This window comes from Bemisia tabaci, chromosome 1, assembly GCF_918797505.1.
Source record: "Bemisia tabaci chromosome 1, PGI_BMITA_v3".
Taxonomy (NCBI): domain Eukaryota; kingdom Metazoa; phylum Arthropoda; class Insecta; order Hemiptera; family Aleyrodidae; genus Bemisia; species Bemisia tabaci.
The window spans coordinates 79,334,520-79,349,732 of NC_092793.1; the positions used below are offsets into that span (position 1 = coordinate 79,334,520).

Below are 15,213 nucleotides of genomic sequence, written 5' to 3' on the forward strand. Positions count from 1 at the left end.
AGTGCATCTCTGTATGAGCCACGGTTAGCACATGATTTTATGGTACTCGGGGTTCATCCCAGCATGCACATACTGCTCTCTTCCCTATCACGGCAGAGATGAGCCCTAACTCACAGGGCCTGCGAATTGGGCGCGGGGCGTGCCCCCATGAATTGGTACAAAAAGTAACTACCTCAAAACTTTGGATTTATCAGATACCTTAGATTATTTTTCATTGAGAGAACAATTCCAACGAGCTGAACCTAATTAGCGCTCCTAAATTTGTTTCTTCGTGCACTGAGGTCCCTTATTCCGTGCTCAATCAGTCAGATGCGAGTGACTAACCTGTAAAAATAGAGGATGGAATAAGAAGGAGCATGCGGGAGTCCATGAAGACTTCCCACGTTTTACGGATCTCCTGTCGGAGCTCGACGGGTGCCGGGGCCTTCTGCAGATCCGGGTCCCCGGAGGGGCGACTAATAAAAAGTGACAAGAAAAAACCAAACAAGTTGATTGCCACCGTCACGTCCAGGATTAGGATTCGAGTGTCATGGTCGATGATTTTCGTCGCCCTCAGCAAGAGTAGCAGGATGATTTGACCGATTAGTTGCCTAATTGAAAACAAAATGATCACTCGATGAAGTTATTTTGTTACACCCGGGGAAAATACTGCCGTGCTAAGGAAGAGCGCCGTCTGCGCCTTCAGACGTTGCCAAATGTTCTTCGATAAAAACAGAATTTACAGGGAAAATTTTGAATATTTTTTTCCAAAATTTTCAGATAATTTCGTATACGCAATTTAATCTAAAATATCTAAAAATTTCAAAGAAATACGTGCATGAATGTCGTTCAAAACACATATTTTATCAAGGGAAATTTGGCAACTCTCGAATGCCCATACGGTTTTTTCCTTAGCACAGCAGAATAGCTGTCATTATCACAGTCGAAACACTCACTTAGAACCGGGGAAATAAAAGGGGAGACGATTGTCACATCAAAGAATGGCACCACTCAATATAAATTTATATGCCAACCAATGGGTCAACTGATGACTGATGCATTTTGGTGAATGTGACATAGGTATGTCTCTTCTTTTCTTTCCCGAGGTCTCCTTCATAATAAAAAAGAGTCTAATAGTTTTATTCATATTGAAGGCTAAGGTGCGAAACCAGGTATCTCCATTGTGGCGTTGGGTTTTTTAACATTTAGTTTTTTCACGGGGAACGAGGAGTTAGCCCGATGCCCCAACCCCTAACCTGGAGGGCCAGAATTTTATTTCAGAGTCAATTCTCCTAAACAGGTTGCTTTCACTTCAGCTTAGAGCCCTGTCTGCTCACTCCCTCTAAGGCAGGGGCTACCAACTGGGATCCATTGGCGGATCCAGCAAATTGGCAACATTGTCTTTTCTCCATTTAAACACATGGAAATGTATCGATTCTTGGAAGGGCCAGGTGCTCCGATAAGAACCGATTATTTAGCATAGGTTTAAGTGGAGGTAATCCGATGTTGCCAAATCGCTGGATCCGCCTCTGCTGGGATCCGCAGGATTGCTAAATCTGTGACAGTACAGTCCCCCACACGGAAAACGATTTTCTTCGATTTGGCAAAGAAGAATTCAATTTTTGAAGATAAAAAAAATCAGTTTTTTCTAGGTCGAGGGTTCAAAGGGATAAATGAGAGATATAGGAAAAAGTAAGATTATAATTACGATGCAGCTGAAACAATGGAATAGAATACTGTATTTGAAAGAATAAGAAAAAACACTAGGAGAAGTAACAAGCAGTTTGCTCCTTGAGTTTTGGCACCGTAATATATTTTTTGAATGAGTATTTGGACTGCGTTTAACAGAAAGGAACCGCCACATCAGCTACTGCCAAATATAAGCGGGAGATTAAATTTTTTACAAGAGAAAGTTTGTGCTTATTCCTTTGAAAATTTTCAGGAATTTGCTTCGTAGTGTGGAGAAAACTCACTGAAATTTTTACATAAATCCGCACAACCGGTTTCACGAAAAAAATGAAATTGCTCAATTAAATTTGGCAAAAGCTGATGATGTGGCTTGGGTCCTTTCTGCTCAACGCGGTCCATTTTTAACCGAATTTAAAACAATCGTCCTAATTGAAAGCAAGATATTCTGCCAGTGGTTTATATAATTATCCCTGTAGTTATTTTCTCGATTTCTCTCGACGTCAAAAGCTGGATAAACTTACGACGCAAGCTGCATCCACCAAAACAGGGTGTTATCCCTTTGAAGCGTGTGTGGCCTCGAGTTTTCCATCAGGTATACTCCTTGGCCCGTCCGCAAAATGGCATGCGTAACTCCACTCACTGCACATAGACCATAAACTATCCACGGGGTGTCGAAATAAAATGCGACGTTGTATAGTCTAGAAATAATGTAAATTATACCTCATAAATTATAAATCGAGTTTTGTCCTTCCAAAAGCATCACGCATGGGCAGCATGGAGACACAGCTTGTCACCATAATTTATTAGATTTTCATAATTGTTTTGACTTTTAGATAATAATCGTGCTGTCGCATTGGAAAAAGGAAGTCTCTTGGATTCAGAGTCTAGACTTTTAAAAATAATGAAAAAGAAAAAATAATCTTGATTCAATCGAGTTCCAAGCCTTTTACATAAAAATAAGTGGATTCGCAAAAATCTGATCGAATCGAGAGTATTTTTTCTTGTCGATTTTTGTAAAAGGTGTTCGTTGCGAACACCCCGTTTATCGATCCTTTTTCGTAGGTTTACATGGTAGATCAATCAATAAATCGGAGAGCACGCCACTGGGCCAATCCCCGGACCGGGCAGCTTCTCCAAAGGGGCGTAACACATACATCTAAAAATGTTTGATAAGACTATTTCTGTTCATTAGACAATTTTTTCCACCTTACGGAATAATATAATTTACTTCCTCAAAAAATTGATTAAATTAAAGTGGTATAATGTATACGTGCAAGAAATGCTTGAGTCTTACAAATCACCGAATGCACCAACGATGATGCCCCCGACTGATCCTGTCTTTGCCAGAATGAAAGAAGCGAAAGGGAAGGTAGCCGACAAGCAAAGGAAATTCACCGTAAAGCAGATGAAGCCGTTGAGGTTGTGCACATTGCTCGAGTCCTCTGACAGCATCAAAGTCTGCAGAAAAAAACCATGATCGACATTAAAGTGGGCTCAAACAGTGGCATGTTATTCACTGTAAAATTTCTACCAAAAATATTTGTTTGAATTAAACTGAAACAAAATTATTTCCAGATTAAAAAAAATAAGGTAAAGAAATGTCATTTGAGTTAAATAAATGTGTTTTAATTCAAATGAGTTTTAGACTTTGTCATCGATGACAAATTTAATTTCATTTTAATAAAAAAAACTCATTCGAATTGAAGCTAATTTTTCTCACTGAAAAAAAAAAATCTCTTCATCTTAAACAATTTTTCTTTGAATAAAAAAGAATGTTGTTTTAATTTTTTACAAAATGCTTTTTGATAATTTTTTACAGTGAATTTGGTAGCAATGCAATCGGCAATGCTTCGTGAATTGATGGCTTGTCCTATCATTCAAGGCATCAGAAACTTTAGTAAAAAGAAACCCTTGTTGAATACTTCATTCTCTCGTCACTGCAATAGTTTTTTTTTTACCACGAGACGGCAGTTCCTTATTGATCCTCCTTTTAAACTTTTTAAAAAATGAATAAAAAATGTTATTTACGACTAAAAGGAAATGGGATTCCAATCGACGCGATTAGTTAGAAAATAAAGCAGGCGTACCTATATTTCTTTTAAGTCAGACATAAAAGAGCCCTTATCAAAGTATGGAAAAATAAAAAAAATATGCTAACTAAACCACATGTTATAAACACTGATTCTGCATCAGTTAGCGCAAAAAGCATCCAAAACTTCCAGTCTTGGCTAACCAAACGCAAGATAGCAATTTAAAATTTGAATAAGGTGGAAAAGGGAGAATTTGAATACAGCTTTATTATAGATTGCCGGCTCTGATGTCGGCCTTAGAGGTGATTCTTCTCAAAAGCTCGCCCTGATAAAAATTGGCGATAGGAGCTGCGTTTCAAAATACCATAGGAGTTCTTATAGCCGACTAAAGAAGGCTATTGAAAATCATATAGCTGACTGTAGAAAGCGGAGCAAATTATACAGCCGGGCTATACGAAGCTATAAAAAAGTATACAGTCGGGCTATAGTTCCTATCGCCGGGCTTTACACTTTATCGCCATTGGCTATAAAAGGCTAAAAGAAATTGTGTAGAAATTCGTGTGGTTTGGAAATAATTACTTAAGTTTAATACGGAACTACCTTGATCAAAACACACATTATATTTTCCTTTAAAACATTTTTTTTTTTTTCATCAATTAAAATGAGAATAGTCCATACAGAGTGTGCACACATTTCAAAATCATGAGTTGAAAAACGCAGACTCCGCGAGATTAAATATTAGAGCCTAACACAAAGCGGAGCGGCGACACACTGGCGCCTACAAACCCAACAGGGATACTTCACGCATTGCGCAATGCGGGAAGTATCCCTGTTAGGTTTGTAGGCGCCAATGCGCGTTTCGCGCTCTCTGCCCGCCCGCCGCGCCGCAGCGTGTCACGGCGTCTGAAGCAACTATTTCACACCAGAGGTATTGCACAGTATCATAAGAAATTAAAGGCGCTCCAACATATTAAGAATGACAGGCATCCTTCGAAAGTACGGAGTTATCCTCGCAAAATAAATCAAGATACTACGGCTCAAAAAGAGAGTGGTAGTCCAAAAACTAACTAAGTCCTAGTATCCGTAATTAGTAACGTTTAGCATAAACTTTATCGTCTGGCTGTTGCTTAATCGCCATCGGCTATAAAAGGCTATAAGAAATTGTACAGCCGGCTACAGAAGCCACTGGAAATCTTATAGCTGGCTTTAGGTCTATAGTATTTTTGAACACACATTCTACTGCCAATTTTTACCAGGGCGTGGGCACTATGGCTTGAAAATTTGACTAAATGTTCTTGAGAGTATACATATTAGAAAGCTTCTCGTATCACAAATTGGAAACAGATAATTCTGATCCCAAATAGTTTTTTCGTCGAGCTGAAAACTTGTAGTGTCCATCTCAAGAGCATTTTTATCCGAATCATTGGTTGGACAAACATTAAACGAGTTTCAGTTTCGCGGGTGGATTCAACTTTTCGGGCTCCACGGATGTCCGTGTTGCATACGTACAAAGTTGAAGGCGTTTTGACTCTTGAGGCACTTACCGCTTCACCTGCGGTGCGGCGGCTATTCGACGGTGAAACTATCATACTACGTTTCTCGTTGATGGTGTTTAAAAAACTCCACCCTCATTTTATTTTCTCAAAATAGAATAAATCAATATCATTCCTTGAAGTTTTCACATGATTTTCCTCGCACAGAAAAAAAATCACGGAGAATATCAAGAATCAACGTTGGGTAGTTTTCCATTTAAAAATTAAAGTATGACAGGAGGTCGACAACGCCGAAAACCAAGATACATAGTCTGGTAGTTTCGCCGTTGCAGTATTGCGAGAATTCAAAAGGACAGAGCGCCGTCAAATCATTGTTTATACTAGAGACACATACCTTATGCACGAATAGTTGCCCTAAAAATCATGTACAGCATAATGCGATATCAAAACTGAAGCACAAAAGACACTCACGTCCTAGGCCTGCGTGCAATCGTAAATATGGACGTGTCCAAGAGATGTGTTTATAGTAAAAACGAAGAAATGACTCCGCTTTGTCCTTTTGGATCTTCGCGCCGCGGGTATAGCGGCGAGTGCCTTGAGAGTCAAAACGCCTTCAAACCTGTATGTATGCAACATGGACATCCGTGGAGCCCGAATAGTTGCATCCATGCACGCGTTATAATAAAATCCATTTCGACGGCGACGGTCTGCAACCATGTATCTCGTTTGCGGTGTTTAAAAATCTCCGCCTCTATATTATTTTCTTTAAAAGGAGAACAAATTGGCATTGTTCCTTGAAGTTTTTGCAGATTTTTCTTCGCACAGAGAAGAAAAATCATGGCAGCTTTAAAGAATTGCCGCTGAGTAGTTTTCCGTTTAAAAAATAAAGTATGACAGGAAGTCTGCGACGTCGCAAACCGAGATACGTGGTAGCGGACCGACCCGTTAATTTAGAATTAGTCGCATGCGACTACCTGAGGGCGCTCTTTTCGTTAATCTTATACCTTACCATAATTCCAGCGTTACCTACCTAAGATGAACTGAGAAATATATCGATGGTGAAACTACCAAACCACGTATCTCGGTTTGCGACGTCGCAGACTTCCTGTCATACTTTATTCTTTAAATGAAAAACTACGTAATGTCCAGTCTTGAGAATTTCTGTGATTTTTCCTCTTCATGCGAAGAAAATTCTGTGAAAATTTCAAGGAATGATATTGATTTGGTCTATTTCAAAAAAATAAAATGTGAGCGTAGATTTTTAAACACCGCAAACGAGATACGTGGTTTGGTAATTTCACCGTCGATATCTTAGTTCATAATTTTAAACTCGTGGCAGTTATGAAGCACCGTTGAGTACCTACCACTCGGAAATATCTCATGAAAAGGGGTAATTGCAAGTTAAATTCTAAATTGTTTGAGCGCTTGAATATGTTCTGATGAGTAACAATAACCGCAGACGAGTGTTTTAATGTCATTCATACCATATCGATAGCGAAAATGTGACTTCACGCATCTTCGAAATTGAGGGTTTTGATTTACGTAAAGGATGTGGAAATGTTCCCAAAGAATGTGTTTAATATGTCAAAGTGGATTTTGGACTCTGTTTCCTCAAATAGAGCGGAAATACGGGGTTTTGGCTTTCTTGGAAAGTAGGCGTTTTGAGGAATCGTCAAGTATCACCATCAAGCTAGAATGAGGATCACGAACCTGCAAGTTAATGAAATTAAAACGCAATTCATCAAGGAATTTTAAAGGCTTCTGCTTACCTGCACACTAACGATGGCGGTGGCAGGAATCCCGATGATGAAAAAGCAAAACCCAACGTATAATACATTAAGTTCTCCTTTGTCCAATAAAAGTTTAGGAATGAACGATGCATTTTTTCCCTTCTCCGGCTGCCTATGAACAAAGTGCACACCAGTTTCCTTTTAACACATCATAGCATTTGGCAAATCCCGGAAATTATGGAAAATTTAAAGCGACATCACCAGTACAGGAAAATTATCCGTATATATGTATTTGTAATGTAGTTGTATATGTTTTTGTCTAAAAATTGAAGGCGATGTGGTATGGGGATCTGCCTTCATACATGTTCATTGATCAAGCCGCAAAGGACAACAAATGAGAGGCGTGGAGGACAGGGCCGGATTTACCTACTTGCCGCCCATGGGCCGCCTGTATTTTGCCGCCCCCTTCTCATTCGTTTTGAAACATCAATAAAAACCACCAAGTGAACGAGCCGGAGGCAAGACGCGTTTACCTACTCGTGTTGAATACATTTTTTGCGAAAGCCCTGTCAAGACTACTAGCAAAATTTTACGGAACTTTGCGCGAAAGTTAAGTTCCGTAAACCTATCTCTGTGTGGACAAGGTCCTCCATCTATAAGAAATGAACTAAAAAATCATGAGAGAACAAACATAAATGTGGTTTAATAATTTTAACTTCCGCCGCTGCGCCGCGCCGGTCGCACTGTGTTTGGCACAATGCGTGAGGTATTCCTGCAGTCTTGTAGGCGCTATGCGTTTCACGCCAACCGCTCCTGACCGCACTGTGTTTGGCGCAATGGGTGAAGTATTCATGGAGTCTTGTAGGCGCTAATATGTGTTACATGCCGACCGGACCGCGACCGCCGCTCGCGCCGAGGGCTTGTCCTTTTCATCTCAAGTCCTCGCCATCATTCCCCTCTGCGCTGAGCTCCAGGCCAAATTGCTTGTTTAGTTCCTCTCTTAACTCGACTAATTAATGATGGTGTCTCTTGTATCACCGAAAAGCGACAAAATTAGAAATTACTATACTCTCAGGAAAGAGAGATTTTGTCCCCTTTTCTCATTGGTATTTTTTTTCTGAATCCGATTTTTCTTTATACCTACATTTAAAAAAATTGCAAAATTTGCCGCCCCCTAAATTTGCCGATTGCTCCACCCCCTTAATCCGACCCTGGTGGAGGACAAGGCGCATAAGTGCAGTTCTTGAAAAATTTGAGATAGTAATGATTTCAAGTTGAACTAGTCAGAATGCAAATTCTGAGAGATATTCGCTCCCAAATTCCAATTTTTAAGTATCAAAAAGTCAGTTTGAACTTTCTCTCCGCCACAAGAATCCATGTAATTTCGAAACTTTAAACACGTGTTTCTCAAAAATCAAAAACTGCACTTATGCGCCTTGTCCTCCAAGCCCCTCAACTAAGGTTGAAGTAGATGAAGTTAACAGATTCGGATCAAAGAGCAGCGATGAGAAACAGTGGCCTACTATTGGATAACATTAATATTGGTTCCTTTTCTTATACAAATGTAATCTATTTTAATGATTACACATGCGCTATTCTAGGCATAATATTTTCTAATGACGCCATTGAACACATCCCTGTGCTTAAGTCCTCACTTAAAGCTGCATTGACTTAATTAGACTTACCAAATCCACCCCGTGATAATATATCAGAAAATTAATGCAAAATATACCGGAATGTTAAAAAAAAGGAGGAAGGAATACTAAGGAAAACCTTCAAATAAATTATATACTTACCCTCCACATTTAAATCACTGTAATTACGCCACGTATTGCAATTTAATGAAATAAGAGTGTTTTTTAAGGTGGTAGGATTTCCTTTTCATTGTTTCTCGAGAACCTTACCACTTTTGCGCACATTGCTCGGTGGCCCGTCAATTTAAAAAAACGCGCTTTAAATTGAAAAAAAGACCGCGAAACGATTTTTGCTATTATCCAATCAGATATCATTTACAGCGATGAATGCAAACGACGAATGACGGTCCTGCAAATCGATAGATTGTCAGATTGCCAAAATCGAAACACTGAAATCGAATTTTTGAGGTTAAATGTGTAAACTAAACAAAAACACTGGGAGTTGTCGCTAAATCTTAAAAGTTTTAAAAGTCTCCAAACGTCATCGAAAATGGCAAAACATTTCATTTGTATCAGCAAGTTTCCCTTTGTGTCATGTAAGTATCTTACCAATTCTATTAATCAAAGAACTGTGTTTATTTAACCTCAGGTGAAATGATTATATCACCTCTACTCGCCCACTCACAAGCTTTCAGTATCTTTCTATCAGAATATTGAGCCTTCAAGATGTTGGACTGATGCTTGGCATAAGTTTTTCCTGTATGACATTCTTCACCGACAATACTAGCTCAGCACACATGAGTGCCATCAGCAATGCCCTCTTGATTATTGACTGCATCCCTAACGCTTTTCTGTCTTCCATAAATCTGAATTCATCAGCGAACTATCCCATGAAAAACTATTTTTTTTAACTTAATTTCTCCTTCAAACCAAACGCCTGGTGATTCTGCCCCTCGAACACTGGGCAGTCGTTCTGCAGTGCAACATAAATTTGTAGGGATTTGGGATGATCATGCATACCGATAATTTTTTTCATGAAGTCTACATCCTTTGTAATCCGCATAGAAACTTCTCGTATGTAAAGCGAGGTTTAAATGATGGATTAAGTTTTCTATGTTGAAGAGCGTGTCGGAAGCTCATTTTAATGAATTGACAGACACGTCGCAACAATTCTGTGACGTGTAACATTGACTAGATGAAGCCACGCCGTATAAGTTTACGCTGCCTCTAGTTTGAGACAGAAGATCTGTCATCTTGATCTTTGTACCTACTTTTAGCGCTTAAATGAGAAATGCAGCTCTTCTAGGGAGCACTTGAAGTAAGTCAAGTTATTTTGTGTGGACTTCAATACTAGGTAGATGATATTTACGGGTTTGGGTGTGGTGATTCTCGCCTGCCCTTAGGCTTGATTAAACTTTGGACTTTCGGAGCGTGTGTTCTTTAAGTCTTGATATTCTCGCAATAATTTTAATCTAGCCATCAAGCAGTGAAGATGCAGAAATGATTCAACAAGTTTGCTTCGAAGTGCTTAATGGCCATAAGCTGTGTAAAGTATCCTATCCACATCGCACCCTCTTACTAATGTCAGTTTAGTAATTAATAATCTATCCTGAAAGTGAATCATACCAGGTGCAGTCCTTACCCCTGCAATAAAAACTAAGGAAATTTTTTTATAAATCTTAGTTTCCTAGAAGACTGAATTGAAAATTTTTGCAAGGGTTATGCATTTCGACGGTGAAACTGGAAATGAGTATATCAATTGCAGTGCTTCCAAATCGCTGCTTTTATTTTTTCCAAGGAGACCAAATGAGCATCATAACTTGGAATTTTCACAGAAATCCCTCCATGCAGAGAAGGAATCTCCTAATTTTTCAACAAATGATGCGGGGTAGTTTTCTCCTTAGAAAATAAAAGTATGACAGGAGGTCTGCAATGCGGCAAATCAGAATATGCGTTTCTGCAGCTTCACCATCGATATGAGTTTCAATTATCCAAAAATGGATTACCATGTATATTGATCATGGAAGAAGAATTTACATGTTTGATATTGTTCTATACTTCAAAAGTTCAGAAGAATGGTTTTCTGCAACTATTTCATATAAATAGTAATTTTTTACTCGCTCATCTTGGGCTCATTCAATTTGACTTTACCCGTTTCTTTTGCTTTATAGATTGAAAACACTGACGGAGCACTGACCTCTGGAAAATATGCTCAGTTCACCCTCCAAACGGGCAGCATCTCCAGAGATTATTCAGGATGAATGTCGTGCCCTCTTGCAAGATCTGAGGCAAACAATTGAAACACAGCTCATAAGCCAAGTGTCAAATGTTTGGAACATTTTTGGTGGTCTCAACCGACTACATCCTGTTGTTTTGAAAATATTTAAACACCGATCTCGAGTCTTTAACCAAGGGGTAAGATTCTGATTTATAGATAAAAGTCCCCTCCCCCCTCTCCAAAACCTTAAGTTTACCTCACCGATCACTTTTGTATACGTCCTACATTATTGTACTGTCGTTTCTAGTATTTCCTTTTTGCCCGGTACTAACATATTTTTAACCAAGTAATTCCATCTTTTCATTCTCCCTAATATTTTATATTTTGCCTTTTTTTCTTTTACTTTCTTCCTACTTACTCCGTATTTTGATGTACTAAATCTTCATTTGTTTTCTGTGCCATGCAATTTGTTCATCAAAGACAGAGTGTCATTAAAAAATTGATTTTAAATGCAATTTATAAGATGAATTATTTTAAAATGAAACATCATGAAAGACATGGGAGGAGGGTAATACTTTAAATTGAATTTTCTGTCTCCTCAATAAATCCCATGAATCTCGCCAGATGAAATTGTATGCACAGTAAGAAAAATATACTGAGTTATTAGAATTACTAAGATTCAAGATTACTAAAAATCATTCACTATTTCATCAGTTACTTCAGTCAGCACCCATTCAATTATTTTTTTTCTCCTCTTTCACTCCTGATTTTCAAAGGTATTTTGTTTTGACACCATTGTCATCAAGTCAATAGTTTACCGACCTAGAGTTTCAAAACCACTTGATACTGCAAATTTTATTTCTAGTTATTATGATGTACTGTTTTATAGGGCGAGCCTGACTTATGGAGTTTTATTCAAGGACTGAGCTGGTTGCAGCCTTGTCTTGCTGCCTCGCCATCGTTCGTGCCATCTAAGAAAAACATGTACCTTGCCCCTAGTCCAAGCCGCCATTATGACAAAGCCTCAGCCTGGGTTTACAAAAGGTAAAAATTAAAAGCTGAACAGTTTAAGGTAAAAGGGCTTTGTGAAGTGGAAAAGAACAAAAGAAGCCTCCAGGAAATTTATGAATTTATACTCTCCAGGCACCTACAACATGTTTTCTCAAAAATCTTACACGAATCGAAATCTGGCAATGGACTTTTAAACAAAACATGACTGTTTACAATTAACATTCCTCAAATGGCAGGAATAAAAATGATGCCATTTGCATAATCTAACTTCTATTTGATCCTTGTTAAAAATACTTGACGATATTTTGCTTGGGAGTTGATTTTTGAAATTCAATGTAAACTGGTGTAGAGTCCCTTTATACCCAGAGTTAAGACAACTCACTTTTGGTTGAGCCAGGGTTGGGCTGAAAGTGGCCTAAAAAAAATCCAATTCTGATTGGTTCTCGCTCATGGAGGCCGAAACGAGTGCACCAAGATGGCGGTACCTCGAATGTGAACAAGAATATTGAAAATATTACCTAATTGTGGTTTATCAAGAGTAAATTGTTATTGCCATCGGTCTAAAATGAAAATAGATTAAGAAATTATTCACAAATCAATCTTATTTTCTTTTTATTTGATCAATTGGTTGATGTTGTTGTTTTTGTGTGACAGACATCGCAGGATTCCTGATCCTTATCCCTCAATATCATTCGTTTGGGTGCACTCATTTCGGCCTCCATGGCCAGCCAAGGCCGGCTGCCAGTCAGCTGATAATCGAGTTGTCTTAACTCTGGGTATAAAGGGACTCTAAACTGGTGGACTGTTTTCTGTGGTAGATTTTGAGGAAAAAATATGTGGTGGTTCCTTCCAGTTCAGACGTCGCTTGTGGCCCAATTTGTCAAACTCTTCACAGCCTCTCTTAAACCAATGAGTCTTTTTTTGTCTTACCAATGAGCATCTAGACAAGGTTTGAACTAGGAGGAAATGTCACATTTTTCCTCTCCAAAAATTTACAAAGAAAACGATTAAAATATAACAGAAAGTTCTGAGAGCAACTCTCAAATGAAATATTATCAAGCACTAGGAGGTCTGCCCCCTATGGGCCGATATGCAACCCAGCCCCGAGGGCGCCGCGCGTTCGAAAAGCCTGCTTTGCGGTCCTGTGAAAGCCGCTTCTTGCTCTTCTTACTCCTTTTCCTCGCCCTGTCCATCAAGTGTCTTAAAAATGATTTTATTAGAATTTTCCCACTTACAAACTTTGAACTTAAGCCCATCTACCGTCTTACTTCCCTTCCTCTCCCTGTCCATTGAGAGTCTTAAAAATGATTTTATTAGAATAGATAGGATTTTTAACACAGAGTTAATTTACTTGAAAATTACTACTATAAAATTTTACTTGCCTTTTCTGGACGCATTTAAACTTCCCAAATCCAACTCATTAGTAAGATTTCAATACTAATTGCAAAACAACGTATCTCAATTGCAGTGTTTCAAAATATCTGCTCCTATTTTATTTTTTTGAAGAAAAACAACCAACTTAATCTTAAAGCTTGAAATTTATATACAGAATATTCTGTCTGCCCAGTTGAAAAATCAAGTAAGTTTACTAGACAATACATTAACACGTTTTCAAAATAAGAAATAAAGTATAACAGGAAGCCTGCAATGTCCCAAAAGGAGAAACGTAGTTCCGAACTTTAGCAATCAATTCATGTCAGTTCAAATTTTCTGCCACTGAAGTCCAACTAAGCACCAAACAACTTTCAGTATGTTTTACGCAAGGATTTTCCTGTGTTGTAACTTTTTTTGACAAGATTAGAGGTGCTATGCATTCGAGGAAGAAGAGGATGGGTATGAAACCAAGTTTTTGTTATTTGCCTAACCTGTGTATTGTTTTCAATTACCAATTTGGATGGAAAGATTGAATTTACTTAGTGCTAACAATGTAAAATACAAACCGTCACCTTCCAGGCAAAGTATCACAAGCGCCATGCGACGTTTAAAAATTTCCGCCGCCATTTTATTTTTTACAGAGAAATTGTTCAACGGAGCTGTCCGAAAATTTCACTGAATTTTCTTTGTGCTGCCGATAAAATTTAGTGAAATTTCCAAACAGATTCAACCAACAATTTCTCAGTGAAGAAATAAAATGGCGGCGGAAATTTTTAAACGTCGCATGGCGCTTGTGATACTTTGCCTGGAAGGTGACGAAACATCAATTTTTTATGTTGTAGTTAATTTTGGAAGTTTTTAATGTGACTAACAAGTTCTATGCAAGATTTTGATGAGGCAACATGTTTTTAGTTGTCTAATTTTTACCTCGTCTTGTGGTTTATTTGTTGCTCTTCATTATTCAGGGTTGTTGAAACTCTCCCTCTCGTAAAAAATTATGAAGCAATACAATTTTTCTCTCTTTTTCAGTCTTGAGGCTCACAACTTGTCCCAGAAATTAAGTTGGTTGCTGTCTGATAGGGAGCATATCCTATCTCACTACGAGCCAAACGCTTTTTTAGCTCAATTGCAGTACAGTGAAGCAATGCTGATTTGTTTAAGAGCCCTTGAACAAAATCAAATTTCGTTTCTAGCTGATATCAATTCTTCTTTGGTAAGCCCTTTCAAGTAGATACTAATCTTATTTATCAGTGGTAAGTAACCATCTTATTTGTTGCCAATTAAAGGGGTTGTCAGGAGGGGAGAAGAGGCATCAAGGTAGATCGGATAATGACTCTAATTGCATAACCGCAACAGGATGTGCAAGTGATATTTCCTGTTGATCTATATCAGTTATGTGATAGTCCATTCATAGAGTTGTCTGCTAAGTGTGAAAATCAACTGAATCGCTGTAGGATAAGTAATCTGCTCTCAATAACTATGTATCATAATGGAATTTCAAAAAGCCTTTAGGCAAACTTTGCCAGATGAAACAAGCTTATCAGTTGAGTAAACATATTATCACAACCTACAATAGCTCGGTCACTCAGGAACTCAGTGACCATGAATGAACTGCCTCATCTTTGAGACAACTTCACTACACCCCCACTCTTTTGTGCGTGTTGTTTTAGTAGTGCAAGTTATTTTTAGTGGACAGCTTTTCTTTTGTTGTTTGGAGCTCTAATTTCTGAAACCTTCCTTCATCAAATTTTGCCTCACATTTCTTCCTTCTCTTTTTTTCTGTACAGTTTCTCATTAAAAGGCTCCTTGAGTTTTTGTCGAATTTTGGTATTACACTAAGAAATTACGTATAATCAGCTGTGCCCTAGTAAAAAGGAGGAGAAGCCTTCAATCATGCTCTTCTTACTTGAAGTTACCCGAGTAATTTTGAGGATAGCCATGAAAAGTTATCAAAATTATGTGTGAACTTCAATTAGTCCTCATTTACATGAAGTTTTTTTACGTTCCTTCAAAGTTGAACCAACCCCTTGCACTGTGAAGTGTGAAGTATTTCTC

General features: G+C 38.3%; 2 protein-coding genes across 3 annotated transcripts in view; one reads left to right on the plus strand and one right to left on the minus strand.

Moving 5' to 3' along the window:
• LOC109043987 (UNC93-like protein MFSD11) overlaps positions 1-15,213 on the minus strand; it is a 32,276-nt gene that overhangs the window by 6,508 nt on the left and 10,555 nt on the right. The window contains exons 1-4 of one of the 2 annotated variants that reach the window (XM_072306266.1): positions 6,961-7,093; positions 3,064-3,126; positions 2,190-2,366; positions 325-590 (exon numbers count right to left, since the gene is read on the minus strand). In XM_072306266.1, coding sequence (XP_072162367.1) covers positions 325-590; positions 2,190-2,366; positions 3,064-3,098 — 478 coding nt within the window. In that variant the 5' untranslated portion in view covers positions 3,099-3,126; positions 6,961-7,093. Of the gene's footprint in view, positions 1-324; positions 591-2,189; positions 2,367-2,962; positions 3,127-6,960; positions 7,094-15,213 lie in introns of those variants that run through there. The other variant, XM_019061412.2, reaches the window with a different exon arrangement.
• Rubicon (run domain Beclin-1-interacting and cysteine-rich domain-containing protein rubicon) overlaps positions 8,994-15,213 on the plus strand; it is a 33,303-nt gene continuing 27,083 nt past the window's right edge. Inside the window, exons 1-4 of the mRNA XM_019061406.2 lie at positions 8,994-9,151; positions 10,727-10,970; positions 11,663-11,817; positions 14,188-14,371. Coding sequence (XP_018916951.2) covers positions 10,764-10,970; positions 11,663-11,817; positions 14,188-14,371 — 546 coding nt within the window. The 5' untranslated portion in view covers positions 8,994-9,151; positions 10,727-10,763. The remainder of the gene's footprint in view (positions 9,152-10,726; positions 10,971-11,662; positions 11,818-14,187; positions 14,372-15,213) is intronic.